Source organism: Eucyclogobius newberryi, unplaced genomic scaffold (genome assembly GCF_026437365.1).
Source record: "Eucyclogobius newberryi isolate DKJ021-1_F unplaced genomic scaffold, fEucNew1.0.hap1 SCAF_20, whole genome shotgun sequence".
Taxonomy (NCBI): domain Eukaryota; kingdom Metazoa; phylum Chordata; class Actinopteri; order Gobiiformes; family Gobiidae; genus Eucyclogobius; species Eucyclogobius newberryi.
This window is the reverse complement of record NW_027315835.1, coordinates 1,391,777-1,418,775: the sequence shown is the minus strand read 5'-3', so window position 1 is coordinate 1,418,775 and position 26,999 is coordinate 1,391,777. Positions and strand designations below refer to the sequence as shown.

The 26,999-nt window shown below is 49.5% G+C and overlaps 1 protein-coding gene across 9 annotated transcripts; it reads right to left on the bottom strand.

Annotated features, from left to right (window-relative positions):
• Positions 1–407: 407 nt before the first annotated feature.
• On the bottom strand, positions 408–26,343 carry exoc7 (exocyst complex component 7). Of its 9 annotated transcripts, XM_072456162.1 has the most exons (22): positions 26,184–26,318; positions 25,667–25,732; positions 23,624–23,808; positions 22,746–22,851; positions 20,429–20,651; positions 19,857–20,024; positions 14,465–14,476; positions 11,479–11,571; positions 10,915–10,968; positions 10,499–10,644; positions 9,958–10,110; positions 9,207–9,305; positions 8,562–8,624; positions 8,259–8,325; positions 8,023–8,061; positions 7,754–7,816; positions 6,344–6,464; positions 6,104–6,199; positions 1,869–1,932; positions 1,424–1,465; positions 1,117–1,250; positions 408–683 (listed from the first exon to the last, which is right to left on the bottom strand). In XM_072456162.1, the coding sequence occupies exons 1-22, from the start codon at positions 26,238–26,240 to the stop codon at positions 581–583; spliced, it is 2,154 nt and encodes a 717-aa protein (XP_072312263.1). In that variant the 5' UTR covers positions 26,241–26,318; the 3' UTR covers positions 408–580. The 9 variants fall into 9 exon arrangements, with proteins under 9 accessions (XP_072312263.1, XP_072312264.1, XP_072312265.1 ...); XM_072456163.1 differs by lacking the exon at positions 14,465–14,476 and having other exon boundaries at positions 409–683; XM_072456164.1 differs by lacking the exon at positions 8,023–8,061 and having other exon boundaries at positions 411–683; positions 26,184–26,317.
• Between the last annotated feature and the right edge of the window lie 656 nt (positions 26,344–26,999).

Sequence of the window (26,999 nt, the reverse complement as noted above, 5' to 3'; positions counted from 1 at the left end):
ACAAAAGTTGCATTTGTTTTGATTATTTTGTGAATATTGTAAATATGAAATAAAAGCAGCCGAGTTTTTACAATGATTTAATGTGTTTGACATGATTATGACACTTCAGTGTTTTTATCCCTGTGATGCACTTACTGCAGCTTTACACCGTGAAATATACAGGACCCTACAGGACCCTACAGGACCCTACAGGACTCTACAGGACCCTACAGGACCCTACAGGACTCTACAGGACCCTACAGGACTCTACAGGACCCTACAGGACTCTACAGGACCCTACAGGACCCCACAGGACCCTACAGGACCTTACAGGACCCTACAGGACCCTACAGGACTCTACAGGACCCTACAGGACCCTACAGGACCCCACAGGACCCTACAGGACCTTACAGGACCCTACAGGACCCTACAGGACTCTACAGGACTCTACAGGACCCTACAGGACCCTACAGGACCTTACAGGACCCTACAGGACCCTACAGGACCCTACAGGACCCTACAGGAGAGCCTTCACACATGGTTCATCTTTACCTTGTGTGTTTTGGAGCTGAAAGCTAAAGAGTAAAAGGTGTTGAGAGTTTCAGGCCGACGTGTCGAAGAGTCGCTCGATCATCTCCTCCACTTCCTCTGGACGATATTTGTGATATTTCTCTGGGTTTTTGGTGAACGAGATGTTTGCGCATCTGGAAAACAAGTTTAAAAGATGTAAGTGTAGAAGTGACCTCTGTGTGACCCCTGTGACCTCTGACCTGTGCAGGAAGCCTCTGTGTGACCCCTGTGAGCCTGACCTGACCTGTGAAGGAAGCCTGTGTGTGACCCCTGTGACCTCTGACCCTGTGAAGGAAGCCTGTGTGTGACCCCTGTGACCCTGACCTGTGCAGGAAGCCTCTGTGACCTCTGACCTGTGCAGGAAGCCTTGGTGTGACCCCTCTGACCCTGACCTGTGCAGGAAGCCTCTGTGTGACCCCTGTGACCTCTGACCTGTGCAGGAAGCCTCTGTGTGACCCCTGTGACCTCTGACCCTGTGACCTCTGACCTGTGCAAGAAGCCTGTGTGTGACCCCTGTGACCTCTGACCTGTGCAAGAAGCCTGTGTGTGACCCCTGTGACCTCTGACCTGTGCAGGAAGCCTCTGTAGGCCTCGGACACGACTCTCTTCTGTTCTCGTCGGATGAAATCTCTCTGGTCTTTGTCTGGAACGGCCCAGAACTTCTGTGTCCGACACAAGTCGTCCAGACCCTCGTTAAAGCCCTGGACATGAAACACACTTTAAACACAGAAGCCACGCCCACGTCAGTCTGCCCGCCTCCTGCCACGCCCACGTCAGTCTGCCCCGCCTCCTGCCACGCCCACGTCAGTCTGCCCCGCCTCCTGCCACTCCCGCGTCAGTCTGCCCCGGGGCGGATCAGACCGTAAACACAGACCTTAAACTTGTCCTTGACGACCTGTCGCTCTTTGTCTTTCAACTGAAACACAAACATGTTTATTACTGTTAGAACTGCAGTGGTCAGTAATGGTCAGTAGTAGTGGTCAGTAATGGTCAGTAATGGTCAGTAGTAGTGGTCAGTAGTAGTGGTCAGTAATGGTCAGTAGTAGTGGTCAGTAGTAGTGGTCAGTAGTCTGTAGTAGTGGTCAGTAACGGTCAGTAGTAGTGGTCAGTAGTGGTCAGTAACGGTCAGTAGTAGTGGTCAGTAATGGTCTGTAGTAGTGGTCAGTAGTAGTGGTCAGTAGTAGTGGTCAGTAGTCTCTAGTAGTGGTCAGTAGTGGTCAGTAATGGTCAGTAGTAGTGGTCAGTAGTAGTGGTCAGTAGTCTCTAGTAGTGGTCAGTAGTGGTCAGTAATGGTCAGTAGTAGTGGTCAGTAGTTGTACCTTGGCTCCAGGCTGAGACACAGGCATGTTCTTGTCTGTCAGATGTTCCGTCACCTTCAACCAACTGAAAACAGGAAGTACATCAGAACATGTAAACAGACACGCCCCTGTTGTGGAAAAAAATATAATCTGGCCCTTTACTTTTTAACTTTCAATTCTATTTCTAATCAGATTTAGTTCTAACAGCCTGACAACCCCTTTCGGCCTGGAAATTTACATGTCCAGACCTCCTGGAGTGGCTAGGAAGTCCCACGTTATGTTTCACACGAGGCAAGACATGTGAATTGAATTAATGCAAATGTTATGTACTGTCTCCTTCCTGAAACCACTGTTTCTTTGATGTCCCATTTGCTCCTTGGTTCCTTTGTACCTGAGAGACCAGTGACCGGGAACTTCTGTGTGTGTGTGGTCATGTGACCATGGGTGATTTAAGGAAGGGGACAGAGGTGGGAAGGGAGGATTTGGGAGACAGACATTTGGGGGAGCAGGCAAGAGACAGACGCGTGGACTCGGCCTTCCATGAGAATGGCCGAGTCCACACGAGTTTCTTTCTGATTCAGCCACAAGATTAAACAGTTTACTTTTGAAACGAGACAACTTGCTTCTTTGTCTTAACAAGAGATTTTTGCCACCACACCCCCATGGAAGACACGCCCCCCCAGTGGAAGACACGCCCCCCCAGTGGAAGACACGCCCCATGGATCTAGAGTTACCTCCTCTGGTAGGTGCATAGACTCTAGAGTTACCTCCTCTGGTAGGTGCATAGACTCTAGAGTTACCGCCTCTGGTAGGTGCATAGACTCTAGAGTTACCTCCTCTGGTAGGTGCATAGACTCTAGAGTTACCTCCTCTGGTAGGTGCATAGACTCTAGAGTTACCTCCTCTGGTAGGTACATAGATTCTAGAGTTACCTCCTCTGGTAGGTGCATAGATTCTAGAGTTACCTCCTCTGGTAGGTGCATAGATTCCAGAGTTACCTCCTCTGGTAGGTGCATAGACTCCAGAGTTACCTCCTCTGGTAGGTGCATAGACTCCAGAGTTACCTCCTCTGGTAGGTGCATAGATTCTAGAGTTACCTCTGGTAGGTGCATAGACTCTAGAGTTACCTCCTCTGGTAGGTGCATAGACTCTAGAGTTACCTCCTCTGGTAGGTGCATAGACTCTAGAGTTACCTCCTCTGGTAGGTGCATAGATTCTAGAGTTATCTCCTCTGGTAGGTGCATAGATTCTAGAGTTACCTCCTCTGGTAGGTGCAGAGACTCTAGAGTTACCTCCTCTGGTAGGTGCATAGATTCTAGAGTTACCTCCTCTGGTAGGTGCAGAGATTCTAGAGTTACCTCCTCTGGTAGGTGCATAGACTCTAGAGTTACCCCCTCTGGTAGGTGCAGAGATTCTAGAGTTACCTCCTCTGGTAGGTGCATAGATTCTAGAGTTACCTCCTCTGGTAGGTGCATAGATTCTAGAGTTACCTCCTCTGGTAGGTGCAGAGATTCTAGAGTTACCTCCTCTGGTAGGTGCAGAGATTCTAGAGTTACCTCCTCTGGTAGGTGCATAGACTCTAGAGTTACCTCCTCTGGTAGGTGCATAGACTCTAGAGTTACCTCCTCTGGTAGGTGCATAGACTCTAGAGTTACCTCCTCTGGTAGGTGCATAGACTCTAGAGTTACCTCCTCTGGTAGGTGCATAGACTCTAGAGTTACCTCCTCTGGTAGGTGCATAGATTCCAGAGTTACCTCCTCTGGTAGGTGCATAGACTCCAGAGTTACCTCCTCTGGTAGGTGCATAGACTCCAGAGTTACCTCCTCTGGTAGGTGCATAGATTCTAGAGTTACCTCTGGTAGGTGCATAGATTCTAGAGTTATCTCCTCTGGTAGGTGCATAGATTCTAGAGTTACCTCCTCTGGTAGGTGCAGAGACTCTAGAGTTACCTCCTCTGGTAGGTGCATAGATTCTAGAGTTACCTCCTCTGGTAGGTGCAGAGATTCTAGAGTTACCTCCTCTGGTAGGTGCATAGACTCTAGAGTTACCTCCTCTGGTAGGTGCAGAGATTCTAGAGTTACCTTCTCTGGTAGGTGCATAGATTCTAGAGTTACCTCCTCTGGTAGGTGCATAGATTCTAGAGTTACCTCCTCTGGTAGGTGCAGAGATTCTAGAGTTACCTCCTCTGGTAGGTGCAGAGATTCTAGAGTTACCTCCTCTGGTAGGTGCATAGACTCTAGAGTTACCTCCTCTGGTAGGTGCATAGACTCTAGAGTTACCTCCTCTGGTAGGTGCATAGACTCTAGAGTTACCTCCTCTGGTAGGTGCATAGACTCTAGAGTTACCTCCTCTGGTAGGTGCATAGACTCTAGAGTTACCTCCTCTGGTAGGTGCATAGACTCTAGAGTTACCTCCTCTGGTAGGTGCAGAGATTCTAGAGTTACCTCCTCTGGTAGGTGCAGAGACTCTAGAGTTACCTCCTCTGGTAGGTGCAGAGACTCTAGAGTTACCTCCTCTGGTAGGTGCATAGATTCTAGAGTTACCTCCTCTGGTAGGTGCAGAGATTCTAGAGTTACCTCCTCTGGTAGGTGCATGGACTCTAGAGTTACCTCCTCTGGTAGGTGCAGAGATTCTAGAGTTACCTCCTCTGGTAGGTGCATAGATTCTAGAGTTACCTCCTCTGGTAGGTGCATAGATTCTAGAGTTACCTCCTCTGGTAGGTGCAGAGATTCTAGAGTTACCTCCTCTGGTAGGTGCAGAGATTCTAGAGTTACCTCCTCTGGTAGGTGCATAGACTCTAGAGTTACCTCCTCTGGTAGGTGCATAGACTCTAGAGTTACCTCCTCTGGTAGGTGCATAGACTCTAGAGTTACCTCCTCTGGTAGGTGCATAGACTCTAGAGTTACCTCCTCTGGTAGGTGCATAGACTCTAGAGTTACCTCCTCTGGTAGGTGCATAGATTCCAGAGTTACCTCCTCTGGTAGGTGCATAGACTCCAGAGTTACCTCCTCTGGTAGGTGCATAGACTCCAGAGTTACCTCCTCTGGTAGGTGCATAGATTCTAGAGTTACCTCTGGTAGGTGCATAGATTCTAGAGTTATCTCCTCTGGTAGGTGCATAGATTCTAGAGTTACCTCCTCTGGTAGGTGCAGAGACTCTAGAGTTACCTCCTCTGGTAGGTGCATAGATTCTAGAGTTACCTCCTCTGGTAGGTGCAGAGATTCTAGAGTTACCTCCTCTGGTAGGTGCATAGACTCTAGAGTTACCTCCTCTGGTAGGTGCAGAGATTCTAGAGTTACCTTCTCTGGTAGGTGCATAGATTCTAGAGTTACCTCCTCTGGTAGGTGCATAGATTCTAGAGTTACCTCCTCTGGTAGGTGCAGAGATTCTAGAGTTACCTCCTCTGGTAGGTGCAGAGATTCTAGAGTTACCTCCTCTGGTAGGTGCATAGACTCTAGAGTTACCTCCTCTGGTAGGTGCATAGACTCTAGAGTTACCTCCTCTGGTAGGTGCATAGACTCTAGAGTTACCTCCTCTGGTAGGTGCATAGACTCTAGAGTTACCTCCTCTGGTAGGTGCATAGACTCTAGAGTTACCTCCTCTGGTAGGTGCATAGACTCTAGAGTTACCTCCTCTGGTAGGTGCATAGACTCTAGAGTTACCTCCTCTGGTAGGTGCAGAGATTCTAGAGTTACCTCCTCTGGTAGGTGCAGAGACTCTAGAGTTACCTCCTCTGGTAGGTGCATAGATTCTAGAGTTACCTCCTCTGGTAGGTGCAGAGATTCTAGAGTTACCTCCTCTGGTAGGTGCATGGACTCTAGAGTTACCTCCTCTGGTAGGTGCAGAGATTCTAGAGTTACCTCCTCTGGTAGGTGCATAGATTCTAGAGTTACCTCCTCTGGTAGGTGCATAGATTCTAGAGTTACCTCCTCTGGTAGGTGCAGAGATTCTAGAGTTACCTCCTCTGGTAGGTGCAGAGATTCTAGAGTTACCTCCTCTGGTAGGTGCATAGACTCTAGAGTTACCTCCTCTGGTAGGTACATAGACTCTAGAGTTACCTCCTCTGGTAGGTGCATAGACTCTAGAGTTACCTCCTCTGGTAGGTGCATAGACTCTAGAGTTACCTCCTCTGGTAGGTGCATAGACTCTAGAGTTACCTCCTCTGGTAGGTGCATAGACTCTAGAGTTACCTCCTCTGGTAGGTGCAGAGATTCTAGAGTTACCTCCTCTGGTAGGTGCATAGACTCTAGAGTTACCTCCTCTGGTAGGTGAGGATCTGCTGCTCGATGAGTTCTCTGTAGGAGTTTTCTGCTCGTTTCTGGGTCACAGTCACCAACTGAATCAGCTCCGACCTGAGACACAAACAAGAGTCTGGAGCAGGTCTGGAGCAGGTCTGGAGCAGGTCTGGAGCAGGTCTGGACCAGGTCTGGACCAGGTCTGGACCAGGTCTGGGCCAGGTCTGGACCAGGTCTGGACCAGGTCTGGAGGTGACTCACTTCTCCAGACTCTTGAGGATGTAGTTGTAGTTGTTGTGGAGGAAAATGGCGCTCAGAGCTTGGTCTTCATAAACTTTGGATTTGGACAAAAGGTTCAGCTGCAAGTTTCCCAAGACTTTACCTGAACCAAGACAAGAAAACCAGTTAAACCAGGACTAAACCAGGACTAAACCAGGTCTAAACCAGGTCTAAACCAGGACTAAACCAGGTCTAAACCAGGTCTAAATTAGGACTAAACCAGGTCTAAACCAGGTCTAAATTAGGACTAAACCAGGTCTAAACCAGGTCTAAACCAGGACTAAACCAGGATTAAACCAGGTCTAAACCAGTACTAAACCAGGTCTAAACCAGGACTAAACCAGGACTAAACCAGGTCTAAACCAGGTCTAAACCAGGTCTAAACCAGGTCTAAATTAGGACTAAACCAGGTCTAAACCAGGTCTAAACCAGTACTAAACCAGGTCTAAACCAGGACTAAACCAGGTCTAAACCAGGTCTAAATTAGGACTAAACCAGGTCCAAACCAGGACTAAACCAGGTCTAAACCAGGACTAAATTAGGACTAAACCAGGTCTAAACCAGGACTAAACCAGGTCTAAATTAGGACTAAACCAGGACTAAACAAGGTCTTAACCAGGACTAAATTAGGACCAAACCAGGTCTAAACCAGGTCTAAACCAGGACTAAACCAGGTTTTAACCAGGACTAAACCAGGTCTAAATCAGGACAAAACCAGGTCTAAATTAGGACTAAACCAGGTCTAAACCAGGTCTAAACCAGGTCTAAACCAGGTCTAAACCAGGTCTAAACCAGGTCTAAATTAGGACTAAACCAGGTCTAAACCAGGATTTAACTAGGACTAAACCAAGTCTAAACCAGGTCTAAACCAGGACTAAACCAGGTCTAAACCAGGTCTAAACTACAACTAAACCAGGTCTAAACCACGACTAAACCAGGTCTAAACCAGGTCCAAACCAGGACTAAACTACGACTAAACCAGGTCTAAACCAGGACTAAACTACAACTAAACCAGGTCTAAACCAGGCCTAAACCAGGTCTAAACCAGGACTAAACCAGGACTAAACTACAACTAAACCAGGTCTAAACCAGGCCTAAACCAGGTCTAAACCAGGACTAAACCAGGTCTAAACCAGGTCCAAACCAGGACTAAACTACAACTAAACCAGGTCTAAACCAGGCCTAAACCAGGTCTAAACCAGGACTAAACTACGACTAAACCAGGTCTAAACCAGGCCTAAACCAGGTCTAAACCAGGACTAAACTACGACTAAACCAGGTCTAAACCAGGCCTAAACCAGGTCTAAACCAGGACTAAACTACGACTAAACCAGGTCTAAACCAGGCCTAAACCAGGTCTAAACCAGGACTATTGTGCGTTGAGAGACTCACAGATGTAGGAGCTGAGCAGACGTTTGTTAAAATCAGACGTGTAGTTCGAAGACAAAGAACTCTCTGGAAGGAAAACAATGACATCATGATTATTATTCTTTACATTTAATCTTTACATTTAATGGTGTCAAACGACTGGTTCATGACACGTTCATGAGACGGAGCAGAGAAAGTGGAGAAACAACAACTCAAATAAAAGTGTGACATGAAGGAGGAAACAGACTGGTCACAGGACTGAGGTTGAAAGGGCCAATCAGACGCAGCCTTACCTCGGGGGTCCAGAGGAATGTTATAAGTGTCCCCCAAAACTGAGACAAGCAGCAGAAACCAGAAGGAACAGATGTTAGAGAGCGTCAGGACAGGAGCAGGACAAGCAGAGCAGAGACCATGTGTAGACCAGGTCTAAACCAGGTGGAAACCAGGTGCAGTACCAAGTACCAGGTGCAGTACCAGGTGCAGTACCAGGTGTAGTACCAGGTGCATTACCAAGTACCAGGTGCAGTACCTTGTGAGGCCAGCATGGCTCCTGCCGTCTCGTGAAAGTCCAGCAGCTGCTGCAGAAACAGAATCGCCTTCAGGAGAAAATGAAAGAGATTTAGAGACATTAAAACATGTTTTTATATAAACTGTGTAGTAGTAACAGCAGCAGTAGTATTAATAGTATTTGTAGTAGTAGTATTTGTAGTAGTAGTAGTAGTAGTAGTATTTGTAGTAGTAGTAGTATTTGTAGTATTTGTAGTAGTATTTGTAGTAGTAGTAGTAGTAGTAGTAGTAGTAGTAGTAGTAGTAGTAGTAGTAGTATTCTTACGTTGCTGGTGAGCTCGTGGACAGTTCCATCTTTGGGCATGTTGTACTCTTTATCTGGATCGTTCTGAATCAAACACATGTACACATGGTTTTTATAAAAGGTCCTGACTGTAGTACTGTAGTACTGACTGTAGTACTGTAGTACTGACTGTAGTACTGTCTGTAGTACTGTAGTACTGTAGTACTGACTGTAGTACTGTAGTACTGACTGTAGTACTGACTGTAGTACTGACTGTACTACTGTAGTCCTGTAGTCCTGTAGTACTGACTGCAGTACTGTAGTACTGTAGTACTGACTGTAGTACTGACTGTAGTACTGACTGTAGTACTGACTGTAGTACTGTAGTACTGACTGCAGTACTGTAGTACTGTAGTACTGACTGTAGTACTGACTGTAGTACTGACTGTAGTACTGACTGTAGTACTGTAGTACTGTTTTACTGACTGTAGTACTGACTGTAGTACTGTCTATAGTACTGTCTGTAGTACTGTAGTACTGACTGTAGTACTGTAGTACTGACTGCAGTACTGTAGTACTGACTGCAGTACTGTAGTACTGTAGTACTGACTGTAGTACTGACTGTAGTACTGTAGTCCTGTAGTACTGACTGTAGTACTGACTGCAGTACTCGTAGTATTCGTGTACCTTGATGCTGTCTGCAAACTCCTCCAGGGCTTTGGCTCCAATCGTCTCCATGGAAGTGATCAGAGCAGGAAGTTTGTTCTTGGTGCTGGCAGCAGTGCCCTGAACACAGCATGAGCAACAGCATGAGCAACAGCATGAGCAACAGCATGAGCAGAGCAACAGCATGAGCAGAGTATCAGCATCAGCAACAGCATCAGCAACAGTAACAGCAACAGCATGAGCAGAGCATGAGCAACAGCATGAGCATCAGCATGAGCATCAGCATGAGCAACAGCATGAGCAACAGCATGAGCAACAGCATGAGCATGAGCATCAGCATGAGCATGAGCATCAGCATGAGCAACAGCATGAGCAACAGCATGAGCATCAGCATGAGCATCAGCATGAGCAACAGCATGAGCAACAGCATGAGCAACAGCATGAGCAACAGCATGAGCATCAGCATGAGCATCAGCATGAGCATCAGCATGAGCAACAGCATGAGCAACAGCATGAGCAACAGCATGAGCATCAGCATGAGCAACAGCATGAGCAACAGCATGAGCATTGCCGCGTTTGAACCTCTCTTTATGTCGTGCTTTGGCATTGGATCATGTCAGACACTTTATGACCTGGAAATATCAGATTGTGGCTCTTGACAAAGCGAGTGCCATGAACAGGAAACAGCTGTGGCTAACGTGCTTTGCTAGCTTTGTGTTGCTAAGGCTCCACATAGTCGTTAGCATGAGTGGAACCCCGGCTGAGGCTTCACCTGCAGCGTCTGGTCGAAGTCGCTCTTGTTCATCTTCAGGTGTCGGAGGATGGGAAAGATGGACAGAACGGCTGAATAATCGTGTCTCAGGATCGCTCTCCTCGCCGCGGACACAATGTTATCTCCCTCCAGCATCAGGTTATCCAGCGCCTCCTGCAGGACACAGAGAGAACAGTCACCAGCGCCTCCTGCAGGACACACAAAGAACACGGCTCTCCCGCCTTTGACCCAGATGCCCCGCCTCACCGGTGTGCCCCGCCTCACCTGTATGCCCTGCCTCACCTGTATGCCCCGCCTCACCTGTATGCCCCGCCTCACCTGTATGCCCTGCACTCACCTGTGTGCCCCGCCTCACCTGTGTGCCCCGCCTCACCTGTATGCCCCGCACTCACCTGTGTGCCCCGCCTCACCTGTGTGCCCAGCCTCACCTGTATGCCCCGCCTCACCTGTGTGCCCAGCCCCGCCTCACCTGTATGCCCTGCCTCACCTGTATGCCCTGCCTCATCTGTATGCCCCGCCTCACCTGTATGCCCCGCCTCACCTGTATGAGCGAGTCAAAGGTCTTCTTCTGGTGGTGCTCGGGGATGACCTCGGTCAGAAGGGCGTACTCGCTCTGAGCCAGCTTCACGAAGGCGCTGATGCAGTGTATATACGAGTCGATCTCGATGTCCAGCACGTCGTCTTTACCTGCAGCGCAAAACGCACACGCCCGACCTTAGACGCACGGCGACGACAGGCGGTTCCAGCTTTGATTTCCCTTTCTTTCCGGAACGTTTCACTGTGTACATTTGGGTTCATCTAGAGTCGTTTGGATGACAAAAGGCCTGTGACTATGAGGCTGAAGTGAAGCTGCTAAGCTCTTGTATCCATGTGGTCAAGGTGACCTTCGAAGCGGTCTGCCCCGCCCAGTTTCAGGTGCATGTGTTCATAGTGTGTGGGTGTTTCCTGGTGACTCACCGGCGCCGCTCCGGTCGCTCGGGTCCGACAGCAGTTTGAGTCGAAGCTCGTGATCTGTTTGTATTTCACATTTTATGAAACAAAAACGGAGCAAAAACCCACCACCAGCCGAAGCCACCGCGACCAGAAATATCTACCGAAACCAAAACTGATCCAAAACCAGCGGAATACACCAGGAAAACCAGGACTAAACTAAGACCGCACCAAAAGGACCATGTGTGTGAGATAGAGACAGAAGAGGGAAACAAAACCAGTTTAAATCCTGAAACACAACCAGAGTCTGAATGTGGTCTCTGGTCCCTGGTCCCTGGTCCTGGTCTCTGGTCCTGGTCTCTGGTCCTGGTCTCTGGTCTCTGGTCTCTGGTCTCTGGTCTCTGGTCCCTGGTCCCTGGTCTCTTGCCCCTGGTCCCTCGTCTCTGGTCTCTGGTCCCTGGTCCCTGGTCTCTGGTCTCTGGTCCCTGGTCTCTGGTCCCTGGTCTCTGACCTCTGATCTCTGATCTCTGGTCCCTGGTCCTGGTCCCTGGTCCTGGTCTTAAACTGGTCTTGAGGACACAGAGCAGTTACCTTCCAGAGGAGTGAGGTTAGAGCCGCTCTTTTTCCCATCGAGCCCATGCTGTGAGTACTGTTTGAGAAGGTTCTGCGCTTTACGGATCGTCCCTGCGGCGCCACCCGCAGGACGGGAGAGGAAGAGGAGGAGGAGGAAGAGGAGGAGCCAAACAGAGAGGAGGAGGAAACCAGAAAGAGAAAGATCAGCCTTCAGAGTCACTGAGGATGTAACAATGTCTAATGTGTCATTAAGTCTTATTACATGTACTTATTACATGTAATAACACATTCCATAATCATGATCTAAATGTAATAACTGGATTATTACATCATGTGGTTTTATGTTTCAGGTCATTTGACTTGTTTTAATATTGTCTTTATTCAAAGTTTAAACTTGATTTATTACATCCTCATGTGTAGAAACAGCCCATGTGAAAGGGGCGGAGCCTCTACAGGCAAAGGAGGCGGGGCTTCTATCGCCGAAAGGGGCGGTGCCTCTACAGGTGAGTCGCATGTGACAGCTTTAGCCTACAGCAGGAGTTACACTGTGACAGCTTTAGCCTACAGTAGAAGTTACACTGTGACAGCTTTAGCCTACAGTAGAAGTTACACTGTGACAGCTTTAGCCTACAGTAGGAGTTACACTGTGACAGCTTTAGCCTACAGAAGGAGTTACACTGTGACAGCTTTAGCCTACAGCAGGAGTTACACTGTGACAGCTTTAGCCTACAGTAGAAGTTACACTGTGACAGCTTTAGCCTACAGTAGGAGTTACACTGTGACAGCTTTAGCCTACAGAAGGAGTTACACTGTGACAGCTTTAGCCTACAGCAGGAGTTACACTGTGACAGCTTTAGCCTACAGCAGGCATTACACTGTGACAGCTTTAGCCTACAGCAGAACTTGCACTGTGACAGCTTTAGCCTACAGCAGGAGTTACACTGTGACAGCTTTAGCCTACAGCAGCACTTACACTGTGACAGCTTTAGCCTACAGTAGGAGGTACACTGTGACAGCTTTAGCCTACAGCAGCACTTACACTGTGACAGCTTTAGCCTACAGCAGAAGTTACAATGACAGCTTTAGCCTACAGCAGGAGTTACACTGTGACAGCTTTAGCCTACAGCAGGACTTACACTGTGACAGCTTTAGCCTACAGCAGGAGTTACACTGTGACAGCTTTAGCCTACAGCAGGAGTTACACTGTGACAGCTTTAGCCTACAGCAGGAGTTACACTGTGACAGCTTTAGCCTACAGCAGGAGTTACACTGTGACAGCTTTAGCCTACAGCAGGAGGTACACTGTGACAGCTTTAGCCTACAGTAGGAGTTACACTGTGACAGCAGGAGTTACACTGTGACAGCTTTAGCCTACAGTAGGAGTTACACTGTGACAGCTTTAGCCTACAGCAGGAGGTACACTGTGACAGCCTTAGCCTACAGCAGGCGTTACACTGTGACAGCTTTAGCCTACAGCAGGAGGTACACTGTGACAGCTTTAGCCTACAGCAGGAGGTACACTGTGACAGCCTTAGCCTACAGCAGGCGTTACACTGTGACAGCTTTAGCCTACAGCAGGAGTTACACTGTGACAGCTTTAGCCTACAGTAGGCGTTCCACTGTGACAGCTTTAGCCTACAGCAGGAGGTACACTGTGACAGCTTTAGCCTACAGCAGGAGTTACACTGTGACAGCTTTAGCCTACAGTAGGAGTTACACTGTGACAGCTTTAGCCTACAGCAGGAGTTACACTGTGACAGCTTTAGCCTACAGCAGGAGGTACACTGTGACAACTTTAGCCTACAGCAGGAGGTACACTGTGACAACTTTAGCCTACAGCAGGAGGTACACTGTGACAGCTTTAGCCTACAGCAGGAGGTACACTGTGACAGCTTTAGCCTACAGTAGGAGGTACACTGTGACAGCTTTAGCCTACAGCAGGAGTTACACTGTGACAGCTTTAGCCTACAGCAGGAGTTACACTGTGACAGCTTTAGCCTACAGCAGGAGGTACACTATGACAGCTTTAGCCTACAGCAGGAGGTACACTGTGACAGCCTTAGCCTACAGCAGGCGTTACACTGTGACAGCTTTAGCCTACAGCAGGAGGTACACTGTGACAGCTTTAGCCTACAGCAGGAGGTACACTGTGACAGCTTTAGCCTACAGCAGGAGTTACACTGTGACAGCTTTAGCCTACAGTAGGCGTTACACTGTGACAGCTTTAGCCTACAGCAGGAGGTACACTGTGACAGCTTTAGCCTACAGCAGGAGTTACACTGTGACAGCTTTAGCCTACAGTAGGAGTTACACTGTGACAGCTTTAGCCTACAGCAGGAGGTACACTGTGACAGCTTTAGCCTACAGCAGGAGGTACACTGTGACAGCTTTAGCCTACAGCAGGAGGTACACTGTGACAGCTTTAGCCTACAGCAGGAGGTACACTGTGACAGCTTTAGCCTACAGTAGGAGGTACACTGTGACAGCTTTAGCCTACAGCAGGAGTTACACTGTGACAGCTTTAGCCTACAGCAGGAGTTACACTGTGACAGCTTTAGCCTACAGCAGGAGGTACACTATGACAGCTTTAGCCTACAGCAGGAGGTACACTGTGACAGCTTTAGCCTACAGCAGGAGTTACACTGTGACAGCTTTAGCCTACAGCAGGAGTTACACTGTGACAGCTTTAGCCTACAGCAGGAGTTACACTGTGACAGCTTTAGCCTACAGCAGGAGTTACACTGTGACAGCTTTAGCCTACAGCAGGAGGTACACTGTGACAGCTTTAGCCTACAGCAGGAGGTACACTGTGACAGCTTTAGCCTACAGCAGGAGTTACACTGTGACAGCTTTAGCCTACAGCAGGAGGTACACTGTGACAGCTTTAGCCTACAGCAGGAGGTACACTGTGACAGCTTTACCCTACAGCAGGAGGTACACTGTGACAGCTTTAGCCTACAGCAGGAGGTACACTGTGACAGCTTTAGCCTACAGTAGGAGGTACCTGGGATGTAAACTGTGTCAGGACGAGAGAAAAAGAAATGGTTAGTTCAAAAACAGAAAATAATGTGGTTTAAAAAAGAGAAAAACAGAGGCGGCTTCATCAAGTCGTTCTTCTGGATCAAAAGTGAGACTTTAAATAATTACAATGATGAACATGTTAATGATGATGAGCTGGAGGATCACATGGTCCTGTTTGTCTCCATGGACATGATATACACTGGACATTTGTCCCATGAAGTGTGTGAGACAGAAGGTGACATGAAGGTGACATGAAGGTGACAGAAGGTGACAGGAGGTGTCGGAAGGTGACATGAAGGTGACATGAAGGTGACGGAAGGTGACATGAAGGTGACATGAAGGTGACATGAAGGTGACAGGAGGTGTCGGAAGGTGACATGAAGGTGACATGAAGGTGACGGAAGGTGACATGAAGGTGACATGAAGGTGACGGAAGGTGACGGAAGGTGACGGGAGGTGACAGGAGGTGACAGGAGGTGACAGGAGGTGACAGGAGGTGTCGGAAGGTGACATGAAGGTGACATGAAGGTGACGGAAGGTGACATGAAGGTGACATGAAGGTGACAAAAGGTGACAGAAGGTGACATGAAGGTGACATGAAGGTGACGGAAGGTGACATGAAGGTGACAAAAGGTGACAGAAGGTGACATGAAGGTGACATGAAGGTGACAGGAGGTGACATGAAGGTGACATGAAGGTGACAGGAAGGTGACATGAAGGTGACGGAAGGTGACAGAAGGTGACATGAAGGTGACATGAAGGTGACGGAACGTGACAGGAAGGTGACATGAAGGTGACATGAAGGTGACAGGAGGTGACAGAAGGTGACATGAAGGTGACATGAAGGTGACAGAAGGTGACAGGAGGTGTCGGAAGGTGACATGAAGGTGACATGAAGGTGACGGAAGGTGACATGAAGGTGACATGAAGGTGACATGAAGGTGACGGAAGGTGACAGGAGGTGACAGGAGGTGACAGGAGGTGACAGGAGGTGACAGGAGGTGTCGGAAGGTGACATGAAGGTGACATGAAGGTGACATGAAGGTGACATGAAGGTGACATGAAGGTGACGGAAGGTGACATGAAGGTGACATGAAGGTGACAAAAGGTGACAGAAGGTGACATGAAGGTGACATGAAGGTGACATGAAGGTGACGGAAGGTGACATGAAGGTGACATGAAGGTGACAAAAGGTGACAGAAGGTGACATGAAGGTGACATGAAGGTGACATGAAGGTGACAAAAGGTGACAGAAGGTGACATGAAGGTGACATGAAGGTGACATGAAGGTGACGGAAGGTGACATGAAGGTGACATGAAGGTGACAAAAGGTGACAGAAGGTGACATGAAGGTGACATGAAGGTGACAGGAGGTGACATGAAGGTGACATGAAGGTGACAGGAAGGTGACATGAAGGTGACGGAAGGTGACAGAAGGTGACATGAAGGTGACATGAAGGTGACGGAACGTGACAGGAAGGTGACATGAAGGTGACATGAAGGTGACAGGAGGTGACAGAAGGTGACATGAAGGTGACATGAAGGTGACAGAAGGTGACAGGAGGTGACATGAAGGTGACATGAAGGTGACATGAAGGTGACAGGAGGTGACAGAAGGTGACATGAAGGTGACATGAAGGTGACAGAAGGTGACAGGAGGTGACATGAAGGTGACGGAAGGTGACATGAAGGTGACAGGAGGTGACAGAAGGTGACATGAAGGTGACATGAAGGTGACAGAAGGTGACAGGAGGTGACATGAAGGTGACATGAAGGTGACGGAAGGTGACATGAAGGTGACATGAAGGTGACGGAACGTGACAGGAAGGTGACATGAAGGTGACATGAAGGTGACAGGAGGTGACAGAAGGTGACATGAAGGTGACATGAAGGTGACAGAAGGTGACAGGAGGTGACATGAAGGTGACATGAAGGTGACGGAAGGTGACATGAAGGTGACATGAAGGTGACGGAAGGTGACAGGAGGTGACAGGAGGTGACAGGAGGTGTCGGAAGGTGACATGAAGGTGACATGAAGGTGACGGAAGGTGACATGAAGGTGACATGAAGGTGACATGAAGGTGACATGAAGGTGACATGAAGGTGACGGAAGGTGACATGAAGGTGACATGAAGGTGACAAAAGGTGACAGAAGGTGACATGAAGGTGACATGAAGGTGACATGAAGGTGACGGAAGGTGACATGAAGGTGACATGAAGGTGACAAAAGGTGACAGAAGGTGACATGAAGGTGACATGAAGGTGACAGGAGGTGACATGAAGGTGACATGAAGGTGACGGAAGGTGACATGAAGGTGACATGAAGGTGACATGAAGGTGACGGAACGTGACAGGAAGGTGACATGAAGGTGACATGAAGGTGACAGGAGGTGACAGAAGGTGACATGAAGGTGACATGAAGGTGACAGAAGGTGACAGGAGGTGACAGAAGGTGACATGAAGGTGACATGAAGGTGACGGAAGGTGACAGGAGGTGACAGGAGGTGACAGGAGGTGACAGGAGGTGTCGGAAGGTGACATGAAGGTGACATGAAGGTGACGGAAGGTGACATGAAGGTGACATGAAGGTGACATGAAGGTGACATGAAGGTGACGGAAGGTGACATGAAGGTGACATGAAGGTGACAAAAGGTGACAGAAGGTGACATGAAGGTGACATGAAGGTGACAAGAAGGTGACGGAAGGTGACATGAAGGTGACATGAAGGTGACAAAAGGTGACAGAAGGTGACATGAAGGTGACATGAAGGTGACAGGAGGTGACATGAAGGTGACATGAAGGTGACGGAAGGTGACAGAAGGTGACATGAAGGTGACATGAAGGTGACAGAAGGTGACATGAAGGTGACAGGAGGTGACAGAAGGTGACATAAGGTGACATGAAGGTGACAGAAGGTGACAGAAGGTGACATGAAGGTGACAGGAGGTGACAGAAGGTGACATAAGGTGACATGAAGGTGACAGAAGGTGACAGAAGGTGACAGGAGGTGACATAAGGTGACATGAAGGTGACGGAAGGCGACATGAAGGTGACATGAAGGTGACGGAAGGTGACATGAAGGTGACATGAAGGTGACAGAAGGTGACAGAAGGTGACAGGAGGTGACAGAAGGTGACAGAAGGTGACAGAAGGTGACAGAAGGTGACATGAAGGTGACATGAAGGTGACATGAAGGTGACAGGAGGTGACAGAAGGTGACATGAAGGTGACAAAAGGTGACAGGAGGTGACATGAAGGTGACAGAAGGTGACAGAAGGTGACATGAAGGTGACATGAAGGTGACATGAAGGTGACAGAAGGTGACATGAAGGTGACAGAAGGTGACATGAAGGTGACAGAAGGTGACAGAAGGTGACATGAAGGTGACAGAAGGTGACATGAAGGTGACATGAAGGTGACAGAAGGTGACAGGAGGTGACAGAAGGTGACATGAAGGTGACATGAAGGTGACGGAAGGTGACAGGAGGTGACAGGAGGTGACAGGAGGTGACAGGAGGTGTCGGAAGGTGACATGAAGGTGACATGAAGGTGACGGAAGGTGACATGAAGGTGACATGAAGGTGACATGAAGGTGACATGAAGGTGACGGAAGGTGACATGAAGGTGACATGAAGGTGACAAAAGGTGACAGAAGGTGACATGAAGGTGACATGAAGGTGACAAGAAGGTGACGGAAGGTGACATGAAGGTGACATGAAGGTGACAAAAGGTGACAGAAGGTGACATGAAGGTGACATGAAGGTGACAGGAGGTGACATGAAGGTGACATGAAGGTGACGGAAGGTGACAGAAGGTGACATGAAGGTGACATGAAGGTGACAGAAGGTGACATGAAGGTGACAGGAGGTGACAGAAGGTGACATAAGGTGACATGAAGGTGACAGAAGGTGACAGAAGGTGACAGGAGGTGACATAAGGTGACATGAAGGTGACGGAAGGCGACATGAAGGTGACATGAAGGTGACGGAAGGTGACATGAAGGTGACATGAAGGTGACAGAAGGTGACAGAAGGTGACAGGAGGTGACAGAAGGTGACAGAAGGTGACAGAAGGTGACAGAAGGTGACATGAAGGTGACATGAAGGTGACATGAAGGTGACAGGAGGTGACAGAAGGTGACATGAAGGTGACAAAAGGTGACAGGAGGTGACATGAAGGTGACAGAAGGTGACAGAAGGTGACATGAAGGTGACATGAAGGTGACATGAAGGTGACAGAAGGTGACATGAAGGTGACAGAAGGTGACATGAAGGTGACAGAAGGTGACAGAAGGTGACATGAAGGTGACAGAAGGTGACATGAAGGTGACATGAAGGTGACAGAAGGTGACATGAAGGTGACAGAAGGTGACATGAAGGTGACAGAAGGTGACATGAAGGTGACATGAAGGTGACATGAAGGTGACAAAAGGTGACAGAAGGTGACATGAAGGTGACATGAAGGTGACAGGAGGTGACATGAAGGTGACATGAAGGTGACGGAAGGTGACAGAAGGTGACATGAAGGTGACATGAAGGTGACAGAAGGTGACATGAAGGTGACAGGAGGTGACAGAAGGTGACATAAGGTGACATGAAGGTGACAGAAGGTGACAGAAGGTGACAGGAGGTGACATAAGGTGACATGAAGGTGACGGAAGGCGACATGAAGGTGACATGAAGGTGACGGAAGGTGACATGAAGGTGACAGAAGGTGACAGAAGGTGACAGGAGGTGACAGAAGGTGACAGAAGGTGACAGAAGGTGACATGAAGGTGACATGAAGGTGACATGAAGGTGACATGAAGGTGACAGGAGGTGACAGAAGGTGACATGAAGGTGACAAAAGGTGACAGGAGGTGACATGAAGGTGACAGAAGGTGACAGAAGGTGACATGAAGGTGACATGAAGGTGACATGAAGGTGACAGAAGGTGACATGAAGGTGACAGAAGGTGACATGAAGGTGACAGAAGGTGACAGAAGGTGACATGAAGGTGACAGAAGGTGACATGAAGGTGACATGAAGGTGACAGAAGGTGACATGAAGGTGACAGAAGGTGACATGAAGGTGACATGAAGGTGACATGAAGGTGACAGGAGGTGACAGGAGGTGACAGGAGGTGACAGGAGGTGACAGGAGGTGACATGAGGTGACAGGAGGTGACAGGAGGTGACATGAGGTGACATGAAGGTGGGATTGGTTGTTACATTGACTAAAGGTTGAATCCTCTACATGAAGTCAAACAGAAGCGTGGAACCCTGGAGAACGTTCCAGGCTCCAGCAGGTGTTTGTGAAGCCGCCTCTGTGAGAAGTGAAGGCCCTGCACCCGGTCCATCTGAGGGGCCCAGACCCAGCTTTGGGGCCGGGTCGTACCTGGTCTCTTTGGGAGCTTCTTAGTGGGCGTGTCCTTGCGTTTGGTCTGGACTGCAGGTGAGTACAAAGCACCAGAGGAGGCGCTGTTCTTCCTGAAATGATCCTTCAGGCCTTTTATGGAGCGATCCAGCTGACTGGAGCGGATCTGATAGTACACGTTCATGAAGTCTGCAGAGGAAAGACCTGGTTAGTCCTGGTGTAGTCCTGGTTTAGACCTGGTTTAGTCCTGGTTTAGACCTGGTTTAGTCCTGGTTTAGACCTGGTTTAGTCCTGGTTTAGACCTGGTTTAGTCCTGGTTTAGACCTGGTTTAGACCTGGTTTAGACCTGGTTTAGACCTGGTTTAGTCTTGGTTTAGTCTTGGTTTAGTCTTAGTTTAGTCTTGGTTTACACCTGGTTTACACCTGGTTCAGTCCTGGTTTAGTCCTTGTTTAGTCCTGGTTTAGACCTGGTTTAGTCCTGGTTTAGTCCTGGTTTAGTCCTGGTTTAGACCTGATTTAGTCCTGGTTTAGTCCTGGTTTAGTCCTGGTTTAGACCTGGTTTAGTCCTGGTTTAGTCCTGGTTTAGTCCTCACCCTGGTTGCGGCCGTACTCCGTTAACCAGCCTGAGATGCAGATGATGTCCTGCAGAACAGCCTCAGGCAGATGTTCCAGCACCACATCGTCCTGGACCTCCAGCTCCTCGTCGGCTCCCAGAGCGTCCAGGATCAGGATGGGAGGGACAGGCTTACTGTAGCGGGTCAGGAGGCCCCGGAACTCCGCCTCCAGCAGCTCCTTCCCCTTCTCAAAGAGGGACTTCTGCACAAGGAACCAGGCAGAAGGTCAGGAGAAGAGAGAGGAACCAGGCAGAAGGTCAGGAGAAGAGAGGAACCAGGCAGAAGGTCAGGAGAAGAGAGAGGAACCAGGTAGAAGGTCAGGAGAAGAGAGGAACCAGGCAGAAGGTCAGGAGAAGAGAGAGGAACCGGGCAGAAGGTCAGGGGAAGAGAGGAACCAGGCAGAAGGTCAGGAGAAGAGAGGAACCAGGCAGAAGGTCAGGAGAAGAGAGAGGAACCAGGCAGAAGGTCAGGAGAAGAGAGGAACCAGGCAGAAGGTCAGGAGAAGAGAGGAACCAGGCAGAAGGTCAGGAGAAGAGAGGAACCAGGCAGAAGGTCAGGAGAAGAGAGAGGAACCAGGCAGAAGGTCAGGAGAAGAGAGAGGAACCAGGCAGAAGGTCAGGAGAAGAGAGAGGAACCAGGCAGAAGGTCAGGAGAAGAGAGAGGAACCAGGTAGAAGGTCAGGAGAAGAGAGGAACCAGGCAGAAGGTCAGGAGAAGAGAGGAACCAGGCAGAAGGTCAGGAGAAGAGAGAGGAACCAGGCAGAAGGTCAGGAGAAGAGAGAGGAACCAGGCAGAAGGTCAGGAGAAGAGAGAGGAACCAGGCAGAAGGTCAGGAGAAGAGAGAGGAACCAGGCAGAAGGTCAGGAGAAGAGAGGAACCAGGCAGAAGGTCAGGAGAAGAGAGGAACCAGGCAGAAGGTCAGGAGAAGAGAGAGGAACCAGGCAGAAGGTCAGGAGAAGAGAGAGGAACCAGGCAGAAGGTCAGGAGAAGAGAGAGGAACCAGGTAGAAGGTCAGGAGAAGAGAGGAACCAGGCAGAAGGTCAGGAGAAGAGAGGAACCAGGCAGAAGGTCAGAAGAGAGAGGAACCAGGCAGAAGGTCAGAAGAGAGAGGAACCAGGCAGAAGGTCAGAAGAAGAGAGAGGAACCAGGCAGAAGGTCAGGAGAAGAGAGAGGAACCAGGCAGAAGGTCAGGAGAAGAGAGAGGAACCAGGCAGAAGGTCAGGAGAAGAGAGAGGAACCAGGCAGAAGGTCAGGAGAAGAGAGAGGAACCAGGCAGAAGGTCAGGAGAAGAGAGGAACCAGGCAGAAGGTCAGGAGAAGAGAGGAACCAGGTAGAAGGTCAGGAGAAGAGAGGAACCAGGTAGAAGGTCAGGAGAAGAGAGGAACCAGGCAGAAGGTCAGAAGAGAGAGGAACCAGGCAGAAGGTCAGGAGAAGAGAGAGGAACCAGGCAGAAGGTCAGGAGAAGAGAGAGGAACCAGGCAGAAGGTCAGGAGAAGAGAGAGGAACCAGGTAGAAGGTCAGGAGAAGAGAGAGGAACCAGGCAGAAGGTCAGGAGAAGAGAGAGGAACCAGGCAGAAGGTCAGGAGAAGAGAGAGGAACCAGGCAGAAGGTCAGGAGAAGAGAGAGGAACCAGGCAGAAGGTCAGGAGAAGAGAGGAACCAGGTAGAAGGTCAGGAGAAGAGAGAGGAACCAGGCAGAAGGTCAGGAGAAGAGAGAGGAACCAGGCAGAAGGTCAGGAGAAGAGAGAGGAACCAGGCAGAAGGTCAGGAGAAGAGAGAGGAACCAGGCAGAAGGTCAGGAGAAGAGAGAGGAACCAGGCAGAAGGTCAGGAGAAGAGAGAGGAACCAGGCAGAAGGTCAGGAGAAGAGAGAGGAACCAGGCAGAAGGTCAGGAGAAGAGAGGAACCAGGTAGAAGGTCAGGAGAAGAGAGGAACCAGGTAGAAGGTCAGGAGAAGAGAGGAACCAGGCAGAAGGTCAGAAGAGAGAGGAACCAGGCAGAAGGTCAGGAGAAGAGAGAGGAACCAGGCAGAAGGTCAGGAGAAGAGAGAGGAACCAGGCAGAAGGTCAGGAGAAGAGAGAGGAACCAGGCAGAAGGTCAGAAGAAGAGAGGAACCAGGCAGAAGGGCAGGAGAAGAGAGAGGAACCAGGCAGAAGGTCAGAAGAAGAGAGGAACCAGGCAGAAGGGCAGGAGAAGGCCAGCAGAAGGTCAGAAGGTCAGAAGAAGGTCAGAAGGTCAGAAGGCCAGCAGAAGGTCAGAAGGTCAGAAGAAGGTCAGAAGGTCAGCAGAAGGTCAGTACCACTGTGTTGAGCTCGGGGCTGTCTGGGTTGTTGTCCTGGAAATACTCCACGGCCTTCTGGATTTTAGCGATGCAGGACAAGTACTCGTCCAGACGCCCGGTGGGACTGAGGACACAAGGGACAACATCTGTCACTTTATGCTCCTGGCGCTTTTTGATGACATCACATCAGGATTCTGTTCTGAAAAACTCGACTTCCTGTCATTTTCTGTTGACACTCTGTAAACGCACATGACACAAAACACGCCTGTTCAGGATGACCTCACCCCTCCTGTGACCTCACCCCTCCTGTGACCTCACCCATCCTGTGACCTCACCCATCCTGTGACCTCACCCCTCCTGTGACCTCACCCATCCTGTGACCTCACCCCTCCTGTGACCTCACCCCTCCTGTGACCTCACCCCTCCTGTGACCTCACCCCTCCTGTGACCTCACCCCTCCTGTGACCTCACCCATCCTGTGACCTCACCCCTCCTGTGACCTCACCCCTCCTGTGACCTCACCCATCCTGTGACCTCACCCCTCCTGTGACCTCACCCCTCCTGTGACCTCACCCATCCTGTGACCTCACCCCTCCTGTGACCTCACCCCTCCTGTGACCTCACCCCTCCTGTGACCTCACCCCTCCTGTGACCTCACCCCTCCTGTGACCTCACCCCTCCTGTGACCTCACCCATCCTGTGACCTCACCCCTCCTGTGACCTCACCCCTCCTGTGACCTCACCCATCCTGTGACCTCACCCATCCTGTGACCTCACCCCTCCTGTGACCTCACCCATCCTGTGACCTCACCCCTCCTGTGACCTCACCCCTCCTGTGACCTCACCCCTCCTGTGACCTCACCCCTCCTGTGACCTCACCCCTCCTGTGACCTCACCCCTCCCTGATGATGCGGTCCGTATCCTTGGCGACGTGGTGGTACCCGATGACGTGGTCCATGCAGCTCAGAGTCTGGTCCACGTTCTCCTGGAGCCGCTGCAGGTTTTCTGTCTGTTTATGGACCGGGATGATGGAGTTCTCCAGCTGCATCAGACGACTCTCGAACGAAGACAAGATCGACACCTGCAACACAGACCGGGCCTCAAACAGGGTCTAACACGGGCCTCAAACAGGGTCTAACACGGGCCTCAAACAGGGTCTAACACGGGCCTCAAACAGGGTCTAACACGGGCCTCAAACAGGGTCTAACACGGGCCTCAAACAGGGTCTAACACGGGCCTCAAACAGGGTCTAACACGGGCCTCAAACAGGGTCTAACACGGGCCTCAAACAGGGTCTAACACGGGCCTCAAACAGGGTCTAACACGGGCCTCAAACAGGGTCTAACACGGGCCTCAAACAGGGTCTAACACGGGCCTCAAACAGGGTCTAACACGGGCCTCAAACAGGGTCTAACACGGGCCTCAAACAGGGTCTAACACGGGCCTCAAACAGGACCTACATGAGGACTGACTCGGGTGTAGCTCTGAGCCTGGACTTTTATGTCATGTTTATTGGTAATAACATTATTATGACAAATAAGCCAAACGTTTAATCTTTAATATGATAGTTTATGTTTAGTCTTAATATAATAGTGTTTTATGTTAAAGGCGCAATGGACGATTTTTCGGCGATTTGAGAACGCAGGTGGAAGTGCACATGCCACTCCCCTGTGCTCATGCCCCTCCCCCGTGCACATGCCCCTCCCCTGTGCACATGCCCCTCCCCCGTGCGCATGCCCCTCCCCCGTGCACATGCCCCTCCCCCGTGCGCATGCCCCTCCCCCGTGCGCATGCCCCTCCCCCGTGCACATGCCCCTCCCCCGTGCTCATGCCCCTCCCCCGTGCGCATGCCCCTCCCCCGTGCACATGCCACTCCCCCGTGCACATGCCACTCCCCCGTGCTCATGCCACTCCCCACACGCGGCTGCAGGTGAGCGACAGGTGCGTTTTATGATTGATAGGTGGCAGGACAAATGATTTATCCACGACACGAGGAAATATGATAAAAAAATTGCTGAAAAAAATTGTCCATTCCACCTTTAAAGGTGGAATGGACAATTTTTTTTGACCAAATCTGAGTCTTATTTCCTCGTGGCGTGGACGGCCGATTAGTCCTGCCACGTATCAATCATAAAACGCACCTGTCGCTCACCTGCAGCCGCGTGCGGTTCGTCCTCACGTTTCCGCGTGTCTAAGCGCATGGATCTATCATAATATAGTTCCCTCAGTGTACGGGGCAAAATGAAGACGGAGAAAGACAGTTCGAGCTGACGCAGAAGTGGACAGAAATCTACAGGAGACGAGAGATGCGATGCGCTCCGTCGCGCTAATAAACAAACGCACGTGTGTGTTGTATCAGTCCACACGGGGGAGGGGCATGTGCACGGGGGAGTGGTATGTGCACGGGGGAGTGGCATGTGCACGGGGGAGTGGCATGTGCACGGGGGAGTGGCATGTGCACGGGGGAGTGGCATGTGCACGGGGGAGGGGCATGAGCACGGGGGAGGGGCATGAGCACGGGGGAGTGGCATGAGCACGGGGGAGTGGCATGTGCACGGGGGAGTGGCATGTGCACGGGGGAGTGGCATGAGCACGGGGGAGGGGCATGAGCACGGGGGAGGGGCATGAGCACGGGGGAGTGGGGGGAGTGGCATGCGCACTTCCGCCTGCGTTCTCAAATCGCCGAAAAATTGTCCATTGCGCCTTTAAGTCTTATTATAACAGTGTTTGATGTTTAGTCTCATTATAACAGTTGATGTTTAGTCTCATTATAACAGTTGATGTTTAGTCTCATTATAACAGTTGATGTTTAGTCTCATTATAACAGTTGATGTTTAGTCTCATTATAACAGTTGATGTTTAGTCTCATTATAACAGTTGATGTTTAGTCTCATTATAACAGTTGATGTTTAGTCTCATTATAACAGTGGTGTTCTCACCATGCCCTTGGTGAGCTGCTCGCTCTTCTCCAGGTTTTCTCTGATAAACGACAGCGTCTCCTGCTCCTGGAAAACAACATCACACTTTATTTATTCTATTTATGGAAATATGTATCTATGGACTGCATTTACTGCACATTTACTGCACATTTAACACATGACGCACACTTGGACTTTAACTGGACAAACTCACAGAAATGTTGCCACACAACAGTTTGGACCTTTATCTACAGTAATATTACACAATTTAACACTAATTATACTTTTGTGAAGCTCAGATACATTTTTAGGATAGAAGATCATCAAATATTGTGACCCTGGAAATTCAAAACAAGCTTAATTTTGGTTCTAATGGACTTAAAACGAGTCTCGTTCCGTTATTATTTAATATGATATAAACGTGAGCTTCATTTTGATGGTGTTTTAATGCTCTGCTCCTGTTTTAACCCAGTAAAGTGTCAAGTAGCGGTGTTAGCTTTAGCATTAGCTCGGTGTTAGCTTTAGCATTAGCCCGGACCTGCTTCAGTTTGTCCTCGATGTCTCGTTTCCGGGCGGAGTCCTCTGTGGGGACCATCCTGGAGCCGAGTGTCTCTGCGGTGAAAAGAACCGCGTTATTCACGTGAAACACAGAGACAGGCTCGTTCTGACGGCTAACGAGGCTAACGAGGCTAACGGGGCTAACGGAGCAAAACACACGGACTTCCGGCTCCACTTCCGGCTCCAGAATAAAAGATAATTTAACTTCTGTTTGAGTGAAAAAGACAGCGCTGTTTGACTTTCATCACGTCTGGATTTAAATCTAAATGAAAAACTGTTTGTGTTTTGAATTCATCCATCCATCCATTTTCCCTTTTAGGGTCGCGGGTGACTGGAGCCTATCCCAGTGACTTCGGGCCTTAGGCGGGGTACATCCTGGACAGTGGCCAAGTCGTCACAGGGTTTTGAATTCAATGTCGTGAAAATAAATGGTTTGCACCCGAATCGTTTAAGACGTAATAACGCCGCTCTTTTTAAACAGCTTTAGATTAAGTTCGGCAGCGACCTGAGCTGGGATCAAACTACCAACCCTCTGGATAGTGGGCAAAAGCTGAGCCACTACTGCAAACAGACTTTACCTGAACAAATACACTTCACTCTTTCATCAAATATAAAGTACCTGAATACTTTTGTATCGGTTTCTTGGTCTAAAAAGAGTTTTGGGTGATTTTATCGTGTAAATCGTGAAGAGATTATTTTGTTTGTTTTGTTTATTTTATTTTTTTGTGTATTTTTTATTGGTGAGATATTTTACAGAAACATTTAAAACTGTCAAATATTTTGAGAATAAAAATGC

What these genes read in the sequence shown, in the direction of transcription:
- exoc7 (XM_072456162.1), bottom strand. Translation starts at nt 26,240, where the DNA reads ATGGTCCCCACAGAGGACTCCGCCCGGAAACGAGACATCGAGGACAAA. An exon ending in TAACCTCACTCCTCTGGAAG is followed by an intron (nt 10,969 to 11,478) that starts GTAACTGCTCTG and finishes AAATACAAACAG; the next exon opens with ATCACGAGCTTCGACTCAAA. An exon ending in AGTTTGCAGACAGCATCAAG is followed by an intron (nt 8,625 to 9,206) that starts GTACACGAATAC and finishes TGTTTGATTCAG; the next exon opens with AACGATCCAGATAAAGAGTA.